General features: G+C 35.8%; 1 protein-coding gene across 1 annotated transcript in view; it reads right to left on the reverse strand.

Moving 5' to 3' along the window:
• Positions 1-15,449, reverse strand: part of LOC143255037 (guanylate cyclase 32E-like) — a 158,913-nt gene extending 143,464 nt beyond the window's left edge. The window contains exon 1 of the mRNA XM_076510055.1: positions 14,427-15,449. Coding sequence (XP_076366170.1) covers positions 14,427-14,813 — 387 coding nt within the window. The 5' untranslated portion in view covers positions 14,814-15,449. The remainder of the gene's footprint in view (positions 1-14,426) is intronic.
• Between the last annotated feature and the right edge of the window lie 10,207 nt (positions 15,450-25,656).

Here is a 25,656-nt window from a genome sequence, read left to right on the forward strand (position 1 = left end):
TTTGCCTTAATAAGAGCAAGTTCGAAAAGATACAATTATCCAGAACGATGTTTAATTACTATCGAGCGAGATTAAGTCTGAGAATAAAAAACAGACTGGATACAGTGTTTAACACACAATTGAAAGATTATTTATTAAACTTCATAAGACAATACTCAGATTGAATAATAAGCATGTATTAACTTCAAAAAGAAATGCAAACTTCCAAAATTACCCCAGGATTTGTCGAGAATCTCCCCCAGTGGGATACCAGAGGGGCTAAGAGGTTGTAATCTGATATGATAGAATAATAACCAGGTCACAGAGGTAAAATGATTCTTAGGAAACCACAATGGATTTTTGGTTCTCGGATTTTGTGTTGAATTTACACATATTCTGCCTTAAATACTAAATTTAGAATGAATATTAATACCACAGAAAGAAACGGTATATATCTGGTCACCGTGAGGAACCGAAACCCGAATGTTACTGTTTCAAGACCCTAAACTTACCGCTGACCCACCAGAAACGATTAGAATGAAAAGGTTTTATTCAACATATTTTAATGTTTTCTGTTTTTTTTTAAATACCCGTTTGATCAACAAACATGACCTGGTGGTCAGAGCATTTGATTTACACTGCTAACAACCGGGTTTCGATACCCGTAGTGGGCAAAATACTGATAGCCCATTGTGTGGCTTTGTGCTTAATTCTAAACAAAAACTTTAGTTTACCATTTCTAAATTAGGGACGGCTTGTGCAGATAGCCCTCGAATAGCTTTGCACAAAATTCAACGAATAAATATCCCAAAATATGAACAAAATCCACCAGCAAGCAAAGTTCTTTGTAATATTCCATTAATGTAAATAAACTTTTGTTAAACAGTACTTTTCACTTTATGATAGTAAACTTTGTTTTTCCTCATATGAATCTATAAGAAGCAGCAACCATTAAAATCCGATATGGATTTTATGGATGGTCCTAGGTTTTCCAGCTGATCCATATTCTTTTCCTTTCCAATTTAATTAAGCCCAAAGGGTCTCCTCTGTTACAAATTATAAACAGTTGATTTTGATACATCTCTATGGTTTGAGTGCATGAATATTTTCCATCGTAAAGGACTATTATGTTCCATTTCCAAATTTCCAAAAACGATTAATATTTTTTGCTGCATCATACTACCTATAAATACCATCAATACCGAAATATAGTTCTAATACCTACCATTCTATTCTACAGCAACTTTATATCGACTGAAATTATCACGTAACTTGATGATTTTGGTACCTAAAATAGTTTGAATATAAAATAGCCAACCTTTTATAATATTGAAGACATACTTGTAACCCATTACACGGTTTTGAATAATACTTTTAAGCGAGGTACAGATATTTCACAAAGAACTGAAAAATAGTGAAAAATCACACCAAAAGTCTACTTTCTCATTCAAGCACACCTGGGTTTTTCAAAAATCTGATTTTTTTCGGCCATTAATATTTTCCACATGAAAAAACCTATTGTATACCCTTAAGTTTCAGGTAGGCCCGGCATACCCAAGCGTGTTAAGGCGTTCGACTCGTAATCCGAGGGTCGCGGATTCGAATCCCGGTCGCACCAAACATGCTCGCCCTTTCAACCGTGGGGGCGTTATAAGGTGACGGTCAATCCAACTATTCGTTGATAAAAGAATAGCCCAAGAGTTGGCGGTGGGTGGTGATGACTAGCTGCCTTCCCTCTAGTCTTATACTGCTAAATTAGGGACGGCTAGCGTAGATAACCTTCGTGTAGCTTTGCGCGAAATTCCCAAAAAACAAACAAACAAGTTTCAGGTATAGGCGACCCTCTTTTTGAACTACTCACCAGAAGAAAGAAACCAAAGCAGTAGCACTCTCCACAGTAAGGGTGTTTGTTCAGACATTAGCCAAATAACGGTATTGACTGTCAATTTAACGACATACCTACAAGGGGAGAACCTTGAAACTCCGGTACTCAGCCAGACAAGCTAACCATAAGGCCAGATGTGACTTTCTTATTTGACGCTGTCACTTATTCAGCTTTTAATATTCTTGTTTATGTACAATGCTTTTGATTTGTTCATTAGATGACATTTCATATAATAAATTAGTTTACTGAGAGGCTAACAAGAAATAAAAATCACGTGCTACCCAATTAACAGCAATGAAATTTATTCTTCCTTCCATTAATATCACAAATAATTAAATGACATACTTGAGCAGTACGAACAGTGTTTGGCCCGGCATGATTAGGTGGTTGAGGTATTTGGGTCGCAATTCAAAACAAACAAATATTCTGTACTGTAATATTTTAAAATTCGCGAAATGTTACACGAGGACTATCTGCACAGTACAGCGGAACCAAAGACAATAATTCATCATTCGAGAAAGAGCATAGGAAATAAATAAAAAAAACAACCAACGACATCTACGTTTAAATAAGAAAATATATATTCTTTGATATCTGAGCGGTGTGTCGCTAGATACCGTGGTGGACAAAGCACTGATAGATGTGTGTGTGTTTTTGCGCTTAACTTCAAATTTAATAATCGTAAATAAGGAAATACAATTCTGATACCTTTATCGTGAGTTTCGAACCATTTCATAAGTAGCAGTGTTTTTACACATTAACTTTCAGTATTGTTAATTTTGAAAATCTCCTCTAAGTTTTTTTTTTACTTTAATTTAGTTAAAGATCTACGTTGGAATAACTAATTCAGTTCACAAGTTTCACTGTGTCGGTATTTGGGTATTGATGTTGTTAAATACCCAGGAGGGTCAGGTACATTTGACCTCTTCCTCCCTCCCGAACGATTATAGCGTCTGTCTTTAGGGGTTTTTTTTATTTTATTTATTTATTTTTTTTAAGCTTTGGGCCAGAGTAATAGAATGACATCATACTCAGGCCCATTTCAGGGCTTCAGTTCACAAGAAATGTTTTGTTTGTTTGTTTGAATTTCGCGCCAAGCGACTAGAGGGGTATCTGCGCTAGCCGTCCCTAATTTAGTTGTGTAAGACTAGAGGGAAGGCAGCTTGCCATCACCACCCACCGCCAACTCTGGAACTACTCTTTTACCAACGAATAGTGGGATTGACCGTCACATTACAACGCCCTCATGACTGAAAGGGCAAGCATGTTTGGTGCGACCTGGATTCGAACCCGCGACCCTCGGATTACGAGTCGAACGCCGTAACACGCTTGGTCATGGCGGGCCTCACGAGAAACACTGTAATAGTCGCAAGCGTTTCATTAAAATTGTTCCTATCAAGCATAAGTAATATTTGAATGGGGGGTCTTTGTTTCAAATCAGAATTACCTATCGATAAAAACGAAATAAATTGCTGATAAATTCATGTTTTCAACTATAAAAATATATTGATTGACTTTGAGCTATCTGAGTGTTCTACAGTTGAGTATGTGGAGGCTAATAAGACTAAATGTATCAGTAAAACTTAAGACAGAGTGAACACATTAAGTTCGAGAAATTCAGTAGACTTTAACTGCCTGTTGAATGAAAAAGGAGGCAAGGTTTTGGTTCATCTTCAGACTCGAAGAAGACATCGTTACAGTAGCCGAAACGTAATCCCCTTTCATTCGACAGGCACTTGTAATCAGTGTGTTGTTTCTTATGGCAAAGCCACATCGGGATATCTGCTGTATCGACCGAGGAGAATCTAAACCCTGATTTTAGCGTTGTAGCTCAGTAGACTCACTGCTGTTCCAGAGGGGACATAGTCAATAGGCAATAAAAGAAATTTCTCTTCTTTGGTTTTCAAATATTAAATCTACTATTAAAATCATTCACATAATTTTTAATTAATTTAATTTTGAGTAAAAACTATAATTATCCACATAAGCTGAAGTAAACTTACATTTATCGCACTCTTGAGCCGAAATGGTTTTCCTTCAGTTAAGCTTTAACATGGCCAGGTGGTCAGGGCGCTCGACTCGTAATCTAAGGGTAGCGGGCTCGAAACCCCATGAAACCCTCTCAGCTGTGGGGTCGTTACACGTTACGGTCAATCCATCTATTCGTTGGTAAAAGAGTCGCCCAAGAGTTGGCGGTGGGTCGTGATGACAAGCTACCTTTCATTTAATTTTATACTACTAAGTTAGGGAAGGCTAGCGCAAATAGCCCTGGTGTAATTTTGCGCGAAATTAAAAGAACAAACAAAAATATTAAAGCGTGCTTATAGAATAAAGTCAAGACTTTCGTTTTAAAGTGGTTATCTTTATCGTAACCTTTAATAACAATGTCGTACTTTCTAACAATATTTTTCTTCAATGTCCGCGATTTATCTACTTTCAGCCTCGTAACGCCCTTTAATATAACTTCTCAGTGGCTCAGCGACAAGTCTGAGGGTTCAAAATAACGCTAAAAATCGAGTTTCATGCTTGAAACGGAAACGAAACAAGATAAATTTTTAAAACAATAATTTGTTAAGACACTAACAACAAATGTGAAATAGACATACACTAAAAAACAATTGTTATGAAAAGTTATTCGAAAAGTTGAATTTAATTTTCGCTACTGAAAAAAAAAAGAGTTTATTTTAATCTTGAATTAGCTTTGATAATTTATTTTGAATATTTTGTGTGTGTATACGTATCTATATCTGTGTGTGTCTATAAATATATGTCTCTGTCTCTATATATATACGTCTGTATATACATATGTTTTAATTTATCTATGTATGTTTTCATCTATCTATATATGCATGTCTATATATACTATATTTGTGTGAATGTGCATATATATATATATATATATATATATATATATACGCGTGTGTATTTAAAATATTTTCTTTCCCGTGTAAAACGTGTTGACCTAAGATATATATATAAAAGTGTTTTTTCTTTGTGCGTTTCGTTTTAAACTCTGATGTCTGTCGCTTCAATTCATTTCTGTAGTGAAGTTTGCCAAATTGGCCACACGTTGCTAAATGTGACATTTCTGGCGAGTCGTGCCGCTTACTTGTAATTCGCTCTGCCGTATCACTTGAGTCACACCATATCTTTTATATTTTTATACCCTCTAAATTTGTTTGTTTGTTTGTTTGTCAATTTCGCACAAAGCTACTCGAGGGCTATCTGTGCTAGCCGTCCCTAATTTAGCAGTGTAAGACTAGAGGGAAGGCAACTAGTCATCACCACCCACCGCCAACTCTTGGGCTACTCTTTTACCAACGAATAGTGGGATTGACCATCACATTATAACGCCCCCACGATTGAAAGGGCGAGCATGTTTGGCGCGACCGGGATGCGAACCCGGGATCTTCAGATTACGAGTCGCACGCCTTAACTCACCTGGCCATGCCAGACCCATACCCTCTAAAACAATTGTTTTTTATCCATACACATATATTTTTTTTATGGAATTTGATGTTCATTTTAAAGATTGCAGACTAAATTGTCTAATGTAAGAAGTCATTAACACATAAGTACAAAACAACTGATTATAACACATAAATTCCTAATGGCTCAGACTGAAGTCTTAAAAACCTAAAAACTAAGTTTCGATACCCGTGATGAGGACAACATAAATAGTCCAGTTTGTAACTTTACACTTGACTTTTATTTATAGTCTGTCGAAAAAAACCCTAATGTTGTGCATCATGATAAAAAATATGCTTACATTTTTTTTCGTTACAACCAACCCGTGTGCTCCGTATCTGTTCCTTCGAGTATTTACCCAAAGCTACATAATATTTGACAGTATTTTGTTTCCCTGATATTTCACTGATGGCTAATCGCCAACTAATTGGATACTTTACTACCAAAGCTCCTGCATGGCCAGGTGGTTATGGCGCTTGACACGTAATATGAGGGCCTCGGGTTCGAATCCCCCTCACACCAAACATGCTCGCCCTTTCAGCCGTGGGGACATTATTATGTCACAGTCAATCCCACTATTCGTTCGCAAAAGTGTAGCCCAAGAGGTGGCGATGGGTGGTAACGATTAGCTGCCTTCACTCTAGTCTTACACTGCTAAATTAGGAACGGCTAGCACAGACAGCCCTCGAGTAGCTTTGCACGAAATTAAAAAACAAAACAAACAATCTCTAAACGTTTGTTCTGTTAATCTTCATGGTTAAGTTATAATGGGGAAAAACAAACGAAATAAAACGCAAAAAGAGATTAAACGTGTGTATAATAATATGATGTATTTATTAATACGTTGATCTGGTCCACACAAAAAATATCTCACAAAGTATTACTTCAATCTCAACTTATACCACACCTAACCTGAAAACTGTTTACGTTGTCACTAGAATGGAGAAACAAAGAATTTCAATTCCGGCCACTCACTGGCACAGCGGTATATCTGCGGACGTATTATACTAACAGCTAGTTTTTCTATACTCGTGATGGGCATGGCGCAGATAGCTCATTATGTGGCTTAATCACAAACAAAATTACTTAAATTCCATGGAATGGATCTATCGAACAATATAATCCAAATGCATTTCATGCAGTATTTAATTATCAGTAAAGGTTTTTTGTTCACTGAATAATCCCAGATTAACTTTGTAAAACGCCTTGTTTTTATCATTATTATGGTCACAAAAAAGACCGTTCCGGACTTACATTTTACTGAAAGAAAATACATTGAAAATGTAAAATATACGTTTTCTCTGAAGTAGAAATGTAAAAATGCAGTCGCGAAAAAAAACAACAACACAAGAGAATACGCAGTGTTATTTACCCTAACAGATAATTAATATTTCAAACGTCCATTTAGTTAGACCGATAAAGGATGGAAGTAACTTGCTGAAAGCTTATTTGAAACAGACCGAAACTGACTGACGTATTTTCATATATAACCTTATTTCCTTCTATATGTCATATAACATAGCGTAAGATCGTTAATAAAATACAGGAATAGTCAATGATGCCGATGGAATGAACCAGTTGAATTAAAAACCTCGATATATCCAGATTTACGCTGTTATAATCAACAACCTTTTTAGGCTTAGGGCTGAAAGCACCAATATTTGTTTCTGACTGAGTTAAGTAATTAATATATTTAAACCGGATATGTGTGATTTTGTAAAGAGAAACCGATATAAAATACATGTTTGTGAATTTTGCTAAGGTAAAAGTCACTTAGTGGTATATATGAACGGTAAATTTACAAGTAAAAAACAAATAAACAGAGTGGACTTACTGACGTCAAACGTTTTACAGTTAAATGCCAGAACAGGTTTTAGTTTCATCATGTCTGATTTACCAAGAGCTATTTTTATTAGTTTTAATCTGTAATGAAAACTATGTTTAACTTTAATTTTACCTGTTCTATACTACTATGCACCCCACATAGTGGCACAGCGATATGTTTGCGGACTTCCAACGTTAGAATCCTAGTTTCGATACCCGTGGTGGACAAAACACAGATATTCCACTGTGTAGCTTTGTGCTTAATTACAAGCAACAACTGTTCTAAATTACATCAGTGTAGCAATCCCGGTGGATTTCTCTGAGTTTATTCGTGTCAGGTAGTCAGGTGTCTCCCATCTGAGTCAATGCAACTTCCGTGTTATTAGTGGTACACATTATTTCAGATAATAATAATGGTATAAGGGTCGTGTTTTGATGCGGGATATACACACAAGGGGAATTTCAGCCGAATGAATTTTCATTAATCAATAACACACATTGAAGTGTAAGTACACATTAAAAGCTCCAATAAAGGTAACTTCTGGTTTTCCAAGATGAGTGGTTGGAAAGTGTAAGTTGCCAATCTTTCTGGCGGTCCTTCGGACAAGGTCAGACGTTACTAAGAAAAAAAACATTACTTCAAAAGATATTGTTGTGGCAAAATATAAGGAAAAGAGACCTATAGGAGAGTCACTATTAAGTTTAAAACCATTGAAATCATAACCTGCTACAGACAAAAACGCGTTGTTTATTTAATTAATTCAATGACGAAAAGCAGTTTCTAATATGTAGATCAAACCAAAACTGCTATACAGGAACGTTTTAAGTTGACGTAATGAAGTATTCAACCAATAACTGTTATTTCAAAACAGTAGACATACAGATTTGAAAAACTAAAATTATGCTGAGAAATATTGAGGATATTGGAGTGCACTACAGTGTAGTTTCAAAAACAGACATTGAGCAGGGATAAAAATATAATAAAATAATGTGATATGGTTGGAGTCTCACCTGTTAGGCTAAAATGACTGAAAGAAATACATACTACTATTGTTGCTTAGATAGAAACTTTTAATGAAAACAAAAAAATGTGTTTTTGTTGTATTTTCAAATTTCATTGACGTGTGCTCGTTTACTTACGGCCCTGCATAGCCAGGTGGATAAGACAATCGACTCGTAATCCGACGGTCGCGGGTTCGAATCCCTGTCGCACCAATCATGCTCGACCTTTCAGCCGTTAGGACGTTATAATATGACGGTCAATCCGACTATTCGTTGGTAAAAGAGTAGCCTAAGAGTTGGCTGTGGGTGGTAATGACTAGCTGACTTCCCTCTAGCCTTACAATGCTAAATTAGGGATGGCTAGCGCAGATAGCCCTTGAATAGCTTTGCGTGAAATTCAAAACAAACAAACAAAATCCTTTGCTAATGTCGTAACTGTTCTGTTTTTTTTTTTTTTAATTTCGCGCAAAGCTACGCGAGGTATACCTGCGTTAGCCATCCCTATCTTAGCAGTGTAAGACTAAAGGAAAGTCAGCTGGTCATCACCACTCACCGCCAACTCTTGGACTACTCTTTTACCAACGAATAGTGGGATTGGCCGTAACATTATAACGCCCCCACGGCTGAAAGGGCTAGTATGTTTGGTGTGACAGGGATTCGAACCTCCGACCCTCAGATTATGAGTCGCGTGCCTTAACCAACTGATCATACCGTGCTGCTGAGATAGTAAATAAAAGAACACATTTAGATTCAAAACACGATCGATCACTCGTTCTTGACAAAGATAATGGATAACAAAGTTTCTTTATCTTATAATTAATATCTCGGTATTTTAATTTGTACAAAATCTGTATTAACAAAAGAGTTACTACGTTTTCATTTCTTGTTGTTTTGAGTTTAAAACACGTTTTAAAATATGGCGTTAATTTATTTTGGGGGATACTGAATTCTGTATAATTTTTCATGTTTTATCCTTCATTAAGCATCAACATAGCATCTGTATATTTTGAACATAAACATTTATAGTGACGTATCTCGTGATACATTTAATCTGGATCGGTGATTTTCAATCTTATGCACAAATACTCAACGTACATTTATACATCACCCGCACATCAAAGATAACAATATATTTGAAAATGTTTTTTGCTGTTGTTTTTGTTTGTCACAACAGCCTACACATGAAAAACCTGTAATTAATTTCATGTTTTCAGTTGAACGAATATCGTTGTTCTAAACACACAAAACACAGATACTTCCAGAAAAATAAGATAAATGTAACCTCGTAGTCACCAGTCACCATGTACGAGTTTAACCACCATCATAATTTTCAGTGTCGTACATTCGCAATACGTTTTGTTGTTGTTAAGAGCATAGATACGTATTACAGAAACATGCATTTTTATACAGTTAAACCCGTATTGAACATATTTCCAATTCTACTACCTGAGTTCACTGTATTTGTTGTTACGTTGTAAACCTCACTATAATAATTTCAAACCCATCGTTGACATCGAATAATTGTTATAATTAGTTTCCCAGACCCGTGACATCGTGATCTCTAAGCATGTTTGGTAAAATAGATAAAGTGCTTATGTGTGGTAGTTTAAGTTTTAGGAAAAGTGTATTTAATTGGTAATAAGTAAAATTATTTGTTTAACGATAAACAGAGAAATTAAACAAGTGATATTATTGCCTTAAGTATAAACAGGATTTATAAAGGTAGAAACTATTGGTCTCAGATATATTCGTAGGCCTTGTAACGTTTCGCTTTATATTTGAACAAATAATTCCTAATTAAACTCACGTAACTGTCGCACCTTTCCGAGATTTCATGAGCAGGCTGCCATGAATACCATCTGTGTATCTATATGTTGCGACAATGTTATTTTATGATTTATTTTAAAAATACTGAAAGCTGAAACAGTTTACATAAATCATTGTTGTCCCCAAGAAAGATAGCGTTAATTTAATGGATAACACTAAAATCAAGGGTTCGATTTCCCTCGGAGGACACAGCAGAGAGTCCGTAGTAGGTTTGTTATGCGAAAACACATAACTAAACCATTGCTATTTTACGGTATACATACTGGAACTAAAAATAAGTACAAATATTCTGCTTGCATTTCAGTCTTTTTGGGTCTAATGTACATAATCGGATTGGGTCCGGCATGGCCAAGCGTGTTAAGGCGTTCGATTCCTAATCCGAGGTGTTCGAATCCCGGTCGCACCAAACATGCTCGCCCTTTCAGCCGTGGGGCGTTATAATGCGACGGTCAATCCAACTATTCGTTGGTAAAAGAGTAACCCAAGAGTTGGCGGTGGGTGGTGATGACTAGCTGCCTTCTCTCTAGTCTTACACTGCTAAGTTAGGGACGAGTAGTGTAGGTAGCCCTCGAGTAGCTTTGAGCGAAATTCAAAACAAACAAACTTAATCGGATTATAAAATATATCTTCCAACAACAATACCTGGTTACCGATGATCACACACACACACACACGTATATATATATATATATGTATGTATGTGAAGTTTTCGTTAAGTAATTGTTGTGTATATATAGAGAAATATATATGTATGTATACATAAATTGAATGCCTGCCATAAGTCAATAAATTATGATTAATTTTTCTTTACAAAATTATATTCAAATAAATGTTTTATGTTTGTTTTTGAATTTCGCGCAAAGCTACTCGAGGGCTATCTGCGCTAGCCGTCCCTAATTTTGCAGTGTAAGACTAAAGGGAAGGCAGCTAGTCATCACCACCAACCGCCAACTCTTGGGCTACTCTTTCACCAAAGAATAGTGGGATTGACCGTCACATTATGACGCTCCCACGGCTGAAAGGGCGAGTATGTTTGGTATGATAGGGATTCGAACCCGCGACCCTCGGATTACGAGTCGAGCGCCTTAATCACCTGGCCATGCCGGTCCCAAATGTTCTATAAACACTTTCTCTAGAAAGTAATTTTAATCTATTAACAATATACGTTGGGGAAATGACGCTCCAGTTTCCAGTACCTCATGAAAACATTCTTTTTACGTTTGTACCGCTTCATTAACATTTTGATTTCTGTATACTTTTAAATTGGTTTAAATGTCCTTATTGATAAAACCTTATAGGCCGAAACGTGCAAAAAAAATTATTCTCAAAGACATTCCTATATGATCAACTCTAAGACCTTGTAAAGTATTATTTATTATGGTAAAAGCAGCGGATTCTATTACGAATTTTAGGGTCTTTTCTTTGAACAGTTTTGCTAAGTTTGGATCTGCTGGTCTGCCGAGTTGAAGAAGCGCACCTTCATTTAGTTATTTTCAAAATGTGCTGCGGGTAAACCATGCGAATTAATATAGAAGAGTTATAGCACAGGATTCTGATCAGACAAAAATCTGTTAATGTTGCATTGATGTGTTACGTTGACAACCAACCAAATGCAATGGGGAATTTCGGTCAACGATTATGATTTTTGTGCGCCAGCAATACCAAGTGGGGCGCGTGTACACCCGATTCGATTTTATTACTCGCTCCAATTTCGTCCAACCTGCCTGCCCCCCTTCCCCCCAGCTCTGTGGATATAACATATAGCCCGATGTGGCTTTGCTATAAGAAACACACACACACAGAAACTTTACCAACCTACCCTCAAGTCTAATTATATGCCAAAAGTAGCAAATCGTCTCTTTTATATGTATATATATGGCTGGAAGACTTAAATAACAAAAGCAAATTTACTAGTCAACAGAAGAAAGCATCATCGTTTCGTACAAGTTTCGCATTGAAAGATACCGCAACGGCCGATATGTCGGAGTGGCAAACAGATAGTATTCATCTTTATACAGTAGTCATATGATAAATTTAAAACGTCTATTTCTAATGCACAGTAACAGGCTGACCGACAATAATTTATAAATATAAGGAAAAGTTTTATCGGTGGTGGAACATATTGCATCTTTCGAAAGAGCATTGGTCTGTCTTTTTCTGGCTTTATCATTACTAAGTAATACAGAGACATGCGGATTAAATGTCACTAAACGATGTCAACTGGTGATCGAATATAGGTAGAGGTCAAGTGTATTAGTACTGAAATTATTTTGTACATATTTAACCCTTCTGTCTTGTGTTTCTGCAACGATATATAAACCTTGTGTTACTTGGTTGATACTGATTGTACCTGAAGAAGACAGTCCAACGTTCTGTTCAAACATCATGTAATATGTTCAACCATTAATACATTTCTTCCATATGTTTAACTCCCGTCACACCAAACGTGCTCGCCATTACAGCCGTGTGGGCGTTATAATGTGACGGTCAATCCCACTGTTTGTTGGTAAAATAGTAGTCCAAAAATTGGCGGTGTGTAGTGATGACTAGCTGCCTTCCATCTAGTCTTACACTGCTAAATTATGAACGGTTACCGCAGATAGCCCTTGCGCAAAATTTCAAAACAAACAGCAAACCAAACTATATGTTTATAACTCGTTGTTTGTCAACTTGTTATACTAGCATAACGTCCTTCTTTACTCAAGTATACACAATTTAAAAAACGTGTTTGTAGGCTGAGATTAGCCTGTATATTTTTAATTTTAAAAACGTATGAAAATTTGACTATTTTTGCTCTTATGCGAATTCGTTCAATAAACAGAAATATTAAATATTAAGGCAAAAAATAACCGCATTACACTTAAAAAAAAAGTGAAATAATTTATACAATTACCCCAAAGCTTCAATAACATAATCGCTCGCCATGTGGTATATATTTCGACTAAAATAGCGCGATTTAATATAACTGTACGAAACAGACTCACATACATAAGCAAACGCCACACGAGAAAGCAGCTATACACGTTTAATAATTCCCGCAAACATGATTACAAAGACTCATTCTCCTTTTCACAGCGTTTTCAACTGCTGTCTCAACTCTCTCTTCTTTTTGCCAGGAAAATTCCACGATTGGTTAGAGGTAAGTTTTCGGAGTTACAACATTAAAATCCGGGGTTCGATCATCTGCAGTGGACAAGGTGTATGTTTCAGATAACTCGTAGTGTAGATATACACCATCAACAAAACAACAAGTAAAACACATATAGTATGATCCTATTATAAGCCCGGAGTAACAAATGAAATGTCATAAGCAAAATCGTCATAAAGACATAATATATTCACGATGAGTTAACCAGACAAAACGAATCGTTATTTTTCTACGATGGTTTATGGTTTATATACTTCTGTCTTATTGAGATACATTTTAATAGCTATTTATATACTTTAATAGGATCAGGAAATCTCACACAAGTAATACTTACTCAGAGAAAAGATTTTTCTGAGAGGCTTACCTACATGTGTACTTGCGTTTCCATAGACTTTGCACTATTTGCCTTTTCTAACAACGTTAATGATGTATAAATATCTTCCATCTTTTTCTTACAACTCATAATCCGTTAAGCGTCATCCTTCTTATATCACAATCTGAGGGTGACAGGTTAGAAATTTCGTCACATCAAACTTGCTCGTTCTGTCTGCGTTTTAATGTGACGGTTAATCCCACTATTCGTTGGTAAAAGAGTAGCCTAATAGTTAGCGATGGACGGTGATAACTAGCTGCCTTCCCTCTATGTTAGAAACGGCTAGCGCAGATAGCCCTTGTGTAGCTTTGCGCAAATTCCAAACAAAGAAACAAACAATCTTACACCAAAACCGTTGGTTAGATTTTACTCATGAAGATAAGATACCGACAAAGCAACTCGCAAACTTAGGACGATTGGCTAAGCAATGTCTTTTCACTAGATCTTACGTTAATTGTACTTTTCTGAGTTTAAATCTGTTTTTGTGCAAATTGTATAAAGCACGTAACACTGATTATTGACAGAACCGTATCAATATTTACATGTATATATTGTTATTGGATTAGTGCTTATAATCAAGTTAGATAAGGGTATAGAATCATGGAAGTACACAGAAGGATGGCTTATGTTTGCTTTTCGCTCTGTTTCATAGACCCTTTTATTTCAGTTTGACGACCTAACATGCAAAGGTTGGTTTCTTATTTCAGGTTTTTCACACGAACCTTTTCACACTTTTAAAGAGAGAGGACACCTAGTGAACGAAACCCTCAATATTATAATTGAAACAAGATCGAAATAAATATACTTCCAAAATATTAAGAGAAACAAATATAAAAGAAATGTTAAACAACATTATAAAAACGTGAAGTTTGTATTAATATATATGTTATCTCAGCAATAATCTAGGAACTTGAACTTACATAAGATATCATAGGAAGATCAAAACTAGCGGCCATACGGGCTTCGTGGACACAAGTTTCTTGAGGCCCGATGTAAACAGAAACGTTTTGGGTCCAGAGTTTCGCAGTTTGTAAAATACTTTCTGTTTCTTCGCCGTAAGTCTCGGCTACCAGTATTTCCAGCGTGTGGTTGTCACGGAGAGGGTGGTCCCGGTTAACTTCGTCGACTGCTAAACTTATAGCTCCGGATATTGTGAGCCCATACCTCGGGTAGTCCTTGTTGCCTGGCCGACGTTTCGAGCCCGTCAAGTACCCCATGGTGAAAGTTGAAGAATTGGTTGGCACGGGAACTAGAATGAGAAGCGACAGAGCCATGATCTCACGCAAAGTTATCCCACGAGAACTCATCCTAAAATATTTAGATTAGGCCTAATAAAATTATAATATTTACTATTGTGGACCCCGATATGTGCCATACAATTAGTGTTTTCCTATAATTTGACTAGAACTATGATATTAAAGTGATTTTTTGGTATCTTTGTTCCATTTTTTTCCTTTCTTTTTCTTTTCTTGCTTCGTCAATAACAGATATACGAGAGTAAAACATTCACGCTTCTCTCAAATTAATTGTTATGTTTTCTACTGATTCCCAAGATCATCGGAGCAGAAAACAAATGATAAGTTTATGAACGATCACTTGTTCTTACACTTGGAAGTAGTTTTGATAATTTCCACCGGTGCTGTCTCCTCTTCTCTTCGTTAAAAGTTCTACACCGTCGAGTGTTTGCTAATGGTTTCAGTTTTGTTATTCTGCCGGTAAGAATAAACTGCGTTACTTGTTACACTTGTCTTCAAGCTACACGTTCAACATCTCACTCATGTAATAATAGCATGGTTTCTTCAGCATTTATTGAAGCACGACCTACAGATGGATGATGAAACTAAGTCCTGAGTGTCTATTTTCAGGTGGACTCTCTATTTTTTTTGTCAAAAAAAAAGTACGAGACACAGGAGCTTCCTTGTGAGTGACAGACGAGTAAGCTACGCTTATAAATGAATACTGCTCTTTAATAAGCACCAGATGGCGCTATGGAGGATCTTGCAAACGCTGGTTTGTAAATGTAACAGCACGAGTCCGACGCATCTAGCTGCGCGTGCACTAAGCTCGTGAAAGCATTGCGTTTTTTTAAGGGACCACCTACGAACTCGCTAATATAGAATTAAGGTTCTACCGTAGATGCACAACAAAATTAACGACTTTTATATGCAAAAACGGCTCGTTTGGGTTGAGAAAATATTTTACATAGAAGAGCGAACAACGTTTCGACCTTCTTCGGTCATCGTCAGGTTCACAAAGAAAGAAGTAACTGACCGGAAGCTGACCACATGTTTGAAAGGGGTTGTGTAACTGTGTGTCGAAATGTAGAGGGCGGTATTAGATGTTTGATTATATAATTTTATTTATTTTATTATATCAATGTAGGTATAAAGGCGTTCCTTTATATTGGTTTATTTTGGGTTTAAGTTGTTGTATAAGTAAGGCTTCTTTAATTTTGCGTTTGTTTATGTTTGTTTCTTTATTTAGTATTTGAGTGTTTTCTATGGTTATGTTGTGTTTATTTGACTTGCAGTGTTCGAAAACGTGTGAAGGTGACTTTTTATGTTCTTTGAATCTGGTTTCCATTTCTCTACTTGTTTCTCAATATAGAAGTCGTGGCAGTTATCACATTGTATTTTATAAATAATGTTGGTGTGGTGTTTGTCAGTGTAGTTTTTACATAGTATAGACCTCAGTTTTGTGCCTGGTTTTTGAATAAATTTGGTATTAACTGGAATGTCATATTTTGTTACTAATTTTTGCCAAATGTTGGTTATTTGTTTGCTGATGTGAGGAATATATGGTATACAGCAGTATATGGTTTCGTGGTTTTTTGATTCGTGAGCTGTATTTACTTTAGTTGGTTGATTTTGCTTTCTGTCAAGGTGTGTGCGTATAATGTTTTCTACGGTTTGTGGAGGAAACTTATTGATGTTGATGAAGTATTGTTTTATTTTGTCTAATTCATCGTTAATTTTATCTGGTGAGCATAGTTTTATGGCTGTGTTTATTTGGTTTCTTAGTATGTTGAGTTTTTGTTTTGTTTCATGTGCTGAGTCCCAAGGAATGTGTAGTCCAGTATGGGTGATTTCTCGGTGGATTTCTGTTTTGAATTGTGTATCGGTTCTTGTAATTTTGAGGTTAAGAAATTATATTTGATTGCTTTCTTCCTGTTCACATGTGAAGTTAATGTTGGGATGTGTAGAGTTAATGTGATTGAAAAAATTAAGTATGTGTTCTGTAGATTTGAATCCCGCAACCGTGTCATCTACATATCTGTACCAGTATAGTGGTGGATGTAATGCTGTGTTAATTGCTTGTGTTTCAAATATATGGGGATGCCGTATATTTGCGGTGTGCGTGAGTCGGTTTTACGTAGGTAGGAATAAAGTGTTTGTGAAATTGTGTTGGCTTTTTTCATTTGTAGTAGTAATTTGTTCAGTTGCGTCTCGTGTGTCTTTGTTGGATTTGTGTGTATTGGTTTAAAGTTGTTCGTGTCTGATAGGATGTTATTCATTTTTTTGGATGTATTCATTCGTGTTCATTATGACTATAGCGTTACCGGTAAAGGTAGCGATAAAGGTAACGCTATAGTCATAATGTAAAAATATAGTCTATGTAAAATATTTTCTCAACCCAAACGAGCCGTTTTTGCATATAAATTTCTCAACAAGTGGGTTTCTCGACATCACTGATTAAAATTAACGACTTTATAGCTATTAACAGATTCAAGTAAAGAGCTCGTGTGTTTGTGAGAATGGTTCTTATCATATTTTTTTTAAAGTATTATAATATTCTGAACAATAATATTCGTGTGAAGCGCGAGATCAAAACTGTTAATATTGGACCAATTATTAACGCAGAGCTACATTTGTTAATATCAAAATGGTATCGCCTTACATTTCTGTTATTGAATCTTCTAAACATACGTTTGTTTCAGCGTGACACTAAAAAGATACATTCAGAGTAAGAAATAACAATACAGTACAGTACAGTTCCAGTGTCTAACAAACAAATTTCATGAACATTTGGTATTTAACTCTTTTTTCTTCTATTGCAAGGATTCTTTCGACTTCTTAACCAATGTCTTTTTCAGGTAATTAAGAAGTCTGATTAACATTCACTGTCGTGGTTTAAAAGTAAGTAAAAGGTCATTGCTGTTAACTAGAAATGTTTCTTTGTCTGAAAAAGACTTCGGTTAAAAAGTCACATATTCCTACAAAATCAACAAAAAGTTACATTACCTCTTGGTCCATGAACTTTGTTTATCAAATAACTAAGCCTAATAACTGACCTGTTCATGAAACATGTTAACTGACTATGGACATGTACAAATTTTCTGAGAGCAGCCATTATTTTATAAGGCATAACTCTTCGTTTTCATTCGCATCAATTTTGATGAGTAAGGGATTTAGATTGATAATTATATAACATATTACGTGTTTGGCTGCAATTTGAAAGGTCCAAGGTTCAAGATGCGATGCCATTGAAATTCTCCAAACTTTCAAATCGAGTTAAAAGTAGCCACCAATTATACTCTTTGGTTCGTAGAGTAACGTCGCATGACGTTGGTTGGCTCTAGCTAGCTGTCGTACCTCTGGCCAGTTGTTTGAAGTTAGAAATGACTGTTCTTGGACTTTATGAAGCAGCCTCTGATCTTGTTGCTTAGGTCGTGCGTGCGTAAGTTAGCGTTCAGGTTGAAAACTCCAATTTCAATTCTGTCAGAGCAAAATGTATCTTGAATAACAGTGAATTCGGTTAGTGGTGAAATAAGAGTAACTGGTAAACGAAGCTTGAATCTGAAAGCTGTTTTGAAACAGTAAGACGTGAGTTTTGGTATATCATATATATGTTACAAAATACGAATCCATACAACGGTGTGATGCTGTTGCGTGTGCAACCAGGGGTAAAAAAAGTTTTCGCTTATTATCAAAGCAATAACTGCAGAAACGTATGTTAAGAATTCAAACTCCATCTTCCACCTTTTGTAAAGGACTCGTTCCCTTCAAAGTGTTTACATTCATCTTTCGTTGTTTATTTCTACTTTGAAACATATTTTATGGTACATAGTAAAGCACAGAATATTCAATACTTAACGCTTGTAGGTTTTGTTTTCAGTTCTCTGTCTCTCTAGCTGAACTAAGTATGAGTTATAACTCAGTTGAAATAACCTGTTTATTGCTTCTTTCGACAACAGACACATCTAGAAGCAAGCTCAGCAGTAGGTGACAGCTTTAATAGACGGGAGTACACTTTCTTCCTGTGTTAGAGAGTATCGTAAAAATATTGTTGAAAGCCATGGTGCTGTTTGGGATTGACTTAGTGAAGGACGGTCAAGGGATAACGAGAACAAAACACGAACAGCGTAATATTAATCTCATGACATGCTACACGTATAAAATGATAAACTCAGAAGCACTTCGATTTTGTTTTATATTACAAGGTAGCTAAAGTGTAATTATACATGAAAAGACGTGCTTTTAGCCCTTTTTGTTTGCTTTAGGTATAAACTTTTAAGAATTAATAAAAACTTTTTTCTATTTTTTTACGTACGTTGCATCTGTGTTAAATGTACCGATGCAATGACAGAGGCAAACAGCCAGCGTCTATGAGAACTGTAATAGAAAACTTATCGTCTAGCCGAGAAACGCTGGGACTTTAATTTTGGACTGAATTTTGCTACGCCTATTTGTGACGTTGGAGAGCAGAAAAAAAGAAAAGGTAAAAAAATAATAATATGTTTATATTAATCTCTACGTCATAAACCTGTACCACCGATTAATAAAAATTAAATTATTTAAAGTTTAATTGTAAAATATGGAGTTTCACTTACTCACTAAAACTAGAGAATGCAGAGAAAGTGTCAGTTTAATAAAAACTTACGTTTTAAAACTTCTAATGACTGCAGAAATAAATAGTTAATCTGCCAAAGTGAAAACGTCCTATCTTTAATTGGCCCGGCACAGCCAGGTGGCTAAGGCACTCGACTCGTAATCTGAGGGCCGCGGGTTCGAATCCCCGTCACACCAAACATGCTCGCTCTTTCAGCCATGGGGGTGTTATAATGTGACAGTCAATCCCATTATTCGTTGGTAAAAGAGTAGCCTATGATTTAGCGGTGGGTGATGATGACTAGCTGCCTTTCCTCTAGTCTTACACTGCTAAATTAGGGACGGCTAGCGCAGATAGCCCTCGAGTAGTTTGGTGCGAAATTCAAATCAATCCAGTAGAAATAGGAATTACGGGCCTGATCGAATTTTTAATTGAATTCAAATGGAAGATTAAATAATTTTTTTATTAGTGATATCTTTTTTTATTTATATTTATCTGTATTAATTATACCTCCTCATCAGTTCAAGAACAAAGCATTTTAGTTGGGGTGGATCTCAAGTACAGAAACCTTGTAGACATATCACTGAGCCACTCAAGTGTCGTGTCTTGAATACTTGAGATGTGTTCAACAGTTTGAAAAAATCACATTTGAGCTAACTTATATTTTTAAACACAAAGTACCACCAGTATCGAAACCCGAATTGTTGCGTTATAAACCTCCACTGTACCACTGGGTTCTTACAACTCTGGAATTATTTGAAAAAAAATTATGAATGTAAATAACTTGTTTAATGCCCACTGGTAGCTAATGGTAAGTCTTCAGGCATATAACTGCTAGAAATTGAGTTTCGATACTCGCGATGAGAAGAACCCATTGTTCTTATAAAGAACAAGTTATTTAATGAAATAGATGAATTCAAAAATTATTCGAGTGATTTCATTTTCATTAAGCAAGAACTATTGTAGCACGTGAAGGCACTGCTTACAGATGAATCGGTTTGTGAAACTGACTGGAACTTACAATGATACTGTTCAATAGAAATTCCGTTACCCTGAAGTTATTGATTACTTGCGACATGATTGGTGTCTGTTGCCTCATATCGATGGGATTCATCCATTATCGTGACGTTAGACCATCTCTGACGACACGAGTGCAGGTTATAAATGCAGAAACAGAGAAATTAGAACGTGTGTGTGAGTAATATCAAATAAAATTTTGAAAAACGACAAGTCGTATTCCAGCTTTAAATATCTAACATAGAACATATAACGTGAAACAGTATCCTTTTCAAAATGTATTTAGATGTTTTGTATTTCTCATATTAACATCATATTACACATAATTAAAATCGCTTACGTCAAACGTGACTTACCTATGTGTCCCCAATTTATCCGTAGATATACTGATGACAGGTAGCGGTATACGTCAGGCACAGCGATAATTCTCAGGCCTTATAACACTAAAAATCGAGTTTCGATAACAGTTGTGAAGACAACATAAAGAGTTCATTATGCAGCTTTACGTTTAGGAGAAACGAAGAATTTTGTTTTACTGGGAAATAAAAGTTGTTTGTACGAGACCTCCGTACAGGTAAAGAGAGAATAAATATTTAAAAGTTGTTTGTACGAGACCTCCGTACAGGTAAAGAGAGAATAAATATTTCTAAAAGTTGGTTATTTTTCGGGGAACAAAAAAGAAACAGTCGACTGAGCAAAGTATTGAAATATTAAAAACAATTTTGTATCAGAGTTGTTAGTTCTACTAAACAGCTAGTAAAAAATATTCTTATAAAAACTTCAAATAACATCTGTGGGAAGCAAAACCACAATAGGAAACGTTTGTTATCACATTATTCTTATAAGCTTACCCGTTTCAAAACGTTTTAAACTTTACCCGGTCTTTCTGACGGCCCACCACTAGTACAGCGGTATGTCTTCGGATTTACATCGCTAAAATCAGGGGTTCGATTCCCCTCGGTGGGTTCAACAGATAGCCCCGATGTGGCTGTGCTATTAGAAAGACACACCTTTGATGTTTTTTGCTGGAACGAGTAAATCTGGATAGCTTATAGAACATCTATATAAATTTCCAGGTTAATGTGTGGTTATGTATACCAAACTTAAATACAGTTCTTAATTGGCGCTCAAATTCACGATTCGTGGCCCTTCACGACGTTAGTACATGAGTTTCAAATACATTTGTGAATCTGATCTTATATATGAACTTATATATTTGAGAACTAATTATTGTTTATTTACCATCTTAAAATAAACTAAAGGGCAGGTCCCTAATATAGCAGTGTAAGACTAAAGGGAAGGCAACTAGTCATCACCATCCACCGCCAACTCTTGGAGTACTCTTTTACCAACGAATAGTGGGATTGAACGAAACTTTATAAAGCTCTCCAAGGCTGAAAGGGCGAGCATGTTTGGTGTAGCAGGGATTCGAACCCGCGACCCTCAGATTATGAATCGCACGCCTTAACACGCTTGGTCATGCCGGGCCATTTTGGTTGGGAGAAATATAGAAAGAAAGAGAGAGAGAGAGAGAGATACACAAATTTTTTTGTGTAGCGCCTTAACTACCTGACTTTACCGGACTCTTTCCTTTGGAAAAGGTTCCCCGCTGGTATAGCTTTAAGTCTACGGATTTACAACGCTAAAATCAGAGGTCCGATTCCCATCGGTAGACTCAGCAGATAGCCCGATGTGGCTATGCTATAAGTAAAATACACAAACACGCACTCCTTTAGAAAGAAATAATACCCAGAGTGTATTTTAACGTTTTTACCGATCATATCCATCTTCTAACATTGTACTTTCATCTTGATGGACAAACATACAATGGTATAAGTATGTTTGTATAATGGTATAAGTATAATGACACTTTGTTCTAGTTTAATTAAATGAACATAAGTGACTTCATATGTCATACTTTGATTGCCTGTTATTAAGCACAAAACTACAAAATGATTTATCTGTACTGTGCGAGTATCGAGTCCCGATTTTTAGTGTTATAAACATTAAGATCTTGAAATAAACTTGAATGTTAGATTGACCATCACAATTCATTGCGAATAAAATTCAGGCGATTCTGTTTGACAGACATAAGTTATCTATGAACATCGCTCAATTCATATTACTTTATTACTGCAGTCTATGTCGCAAGGATTTAGCTTCTCACTGACGCACTCGTCCAACGAACGAAGAAAACGTAGATTTATACAGTGGTACCTCGGTTCTCGAACGACTCTCTTCTCGCACAATTCGGTTTTCGAACATATTGTTTGAGAAAAAAATGTCTCGGTTGTCGAACATGAACTCGGTTCCCGAACCAAGCTGCCGTGGCCCGAACCCCCGAAATAACCCGACTGATAACCCGAACGACCTTTCGACAATTTTCGGCCCACGCCAAGCTTGCCCAAAACATTTTACCCGCATCTGTCGTTCAGTCCACACCCCCGCTAAAATCTGGTGTGAACGTTCTCGTTTTCCTTTTTGTTATTTTTCTAAATATTCTGATTGTATAAGCCACCAGGGGGTCGAAGAAGGATAATGAAAGCAGCAAACCAAAAAGAAACGTTGTTAGAACCACAATACAGGTGAAAAAAGATCTCATAGCGAAGTATGAGAGTAGTGTTCCCGTGTCTGATCTTGCTACACAGTTTGGTATGGTGAAGTCTACAGTCTGCACCATACTGAAAAATAAAGAGGTCATCAAAGGAGCTGATGTTGCAAAAGGAATAACAGTGCTTACAAAATTAGGGTATATATATATATATATATATAGCTAACATTGATTATGTCAGAATTCAATGTTCGGATAAAATATTTAATGAGCTTTTTTATATATAACTATCATTCACTACATCGAAGTTCAATGTTGACATCAGAAAGATCTGTTATTTAATTTTCTTTTCAAACTCTGAGTTCCAATCGAATCAGTTTGAAACTCAAAACTTAGGGATTAATGAAACTCAGGTAAAAATAGTTCCTTGCAAACTGAAATACATGAACTACTTACGTTTTAATATAGAACATAATCAAAGTACATAGAACATAATCTCACAATTCGTTGTTTGCCTTAATGCAATTTATAATCAGAATCTGAAGTATAATAATAAATACGCAAGATGTTGCCTGAACCTGAAATGAAACCCTATTCAATTTTTTCTTAGATATGACTTACCAGAGATAATACCATTATTACGTCTTTTATCGAACGTCTAACCTAGTATTCTGGAAATACTTTAAAGGTCCTCTGTCCTCTTATTATTTGTAAATAAAAACTTGAATTTTGTTCGAATCATCTAAGTTCATTGGGCAGAAGTCCACGCTTACTTGGAAAAAGGCCTGCCCCTCTCTTTTGTTAGTTAGGTTCATGTGTATTTTGAAAAGTTTGGTTTGTTTTGAATTTCGCACAAAGCTACTCGAGGTCTATCTGTGCTAGCAGTCCCTAGTTTAGCAGTGTAAGACTAGTCATCACCCCCACCGCCAACTCTTGGGCTACTCTTTCACTAAAGAATAGTAGGATTGACCATCACATTATAACGCTCCCACGGCTGAAAGAATGGGTGTGTTTGGTGTGACGGGGAGTTGAACCCGAGACCGTTGGATTACGAGTCGAGCGCTCTAACCACCTGGCCATGCCAGGCCCATTTAGGAAAGAAAGAAACTTCTAAAAAATAGAAGTGAATGTAGGGATGGCTGACATCATTCTTCAAAAACAATGAAACAATAAATTAGGGATGGTATTTGCATCATCATTAGATAATAGCACAAGCATAGAGTGTAGTAAAAATGCTAATAGACAGTAATAGGATAAATTAAGCTCAGTTATGATTAAATAGTTATATTTTTTTTGCTGTGTATTAATCATTTTAGATGATTTGTATCTAAAACAAAACTGGCAACTTAAGAAAGAACTTGTAACGGGAAACACACACCTATTAAACTTAATGTTCACTGTGATAAAAGGTTTACATGAAATACAACGCTGTTGCATACTTGATATCTGCTGGATACATTGAAAACATCTGTGAACATTTTTATATCTCGGAATTTCATATGTAAGAGACACTCAGTAATACATTTAAATATATAGTTATGTGTTAATTCGAAATATTTTGAAGTACTGTCAACTTGAACTTCTGTTTCAGTAAACGTTCCTGAAGAACCTGTAAAGCGAAACGTATTAATTCTAATTCTATTACTAATTCTAGAATTAATTTTTTATTAATAAATAATAAACAAATGTAAGGGGTCTTAATGTATATAAATTATAGTGTTTCGGGTTCATGAAACATTGGTAATGAATGAAGATTATTATGACCAAATTTTGACCTGTGTGAAAATGTATAAAACAGTGAATTTCGTTTAGTATTTTATTAGCAGTTTTTGGACGATGGGAATGACTGTCACATTTATAATGCTCTTACAACTAAAAGTGTGTAGCGTGCTCAGTATGAAATAAATTGTGAGTTCCTTAGATTCATAATATTAGTTGTAATACTTTTCAAATTAACAGTTGGATAAAAGACATCAAATATGTTGAATGGGTAATAAGTTTTATAGCCAAAGCTCGCGTTATATTTTGTTTATTCAGTGAACTGACTTCGTTATGGTTACATACGACTCATCTGTGAAAAAAACAAACAATTTTCCACAACACGGAAGAGTACATCTTATGGCAGGTTGTGCAGCTTCAATAACCAAAATGTGAATCGATCTGAAAGTAACAATTTTGTGTACGTTACCAAACAGTGCATAATTTACCATATCATCTTTTGCTGTGTCTCTCTCACAGATGATATGACAGTTTACGAATCTTTCTCAATACTTTCCGAATTTAGTAACTCAGATTAGTTATTATACTAAGAAAGTGAATGAGTGTCGTTGTAAATTCTTGATTTTGTGAATTAATAATACTAAAAATTCCAGAAGGGGAACAGCCTTCAGAAAAAGTTATCCTAAACATTCTGTCTATGTGATAGAGAACCCATCATTTAAGAACATACTATCTATATGAAAGAGCACCCATCATTTAACAACATTCTATCTATGTGATAGAGCACCCATCATTTAACAACATTCTATCTATGTGATAGAGCACCCATCATTTAACAACATTCTATCTATGTGATAGAGCACCCATCATTTAACAACATACTATCTATGTGATAGTGCACCCATCATTTAACAACATTCTATCTATGTGATAGAGCACCCATCACTTAACAACATTCTATCCATATGATAGAGCACCCATCATTTAACATTTTATTGATGTTATATGATGTGATTTATAAAGTAACATTACCC

Source organism: Tachypleus tridentatus, chromosome 7 (genome assembly GCF_004210375.1).
Source record: "Tachypleus tridentatus isolate NWPU-2018 chromosome 7, ASM421037v1, whole genome shotgun sequence".
Lineage (NCBI taxonomy): Eukaryota > Metazoa > Arthropoda > Merostomata > Xiphosura > Limulidae > Tachypleus > Tachypleus tridentatus.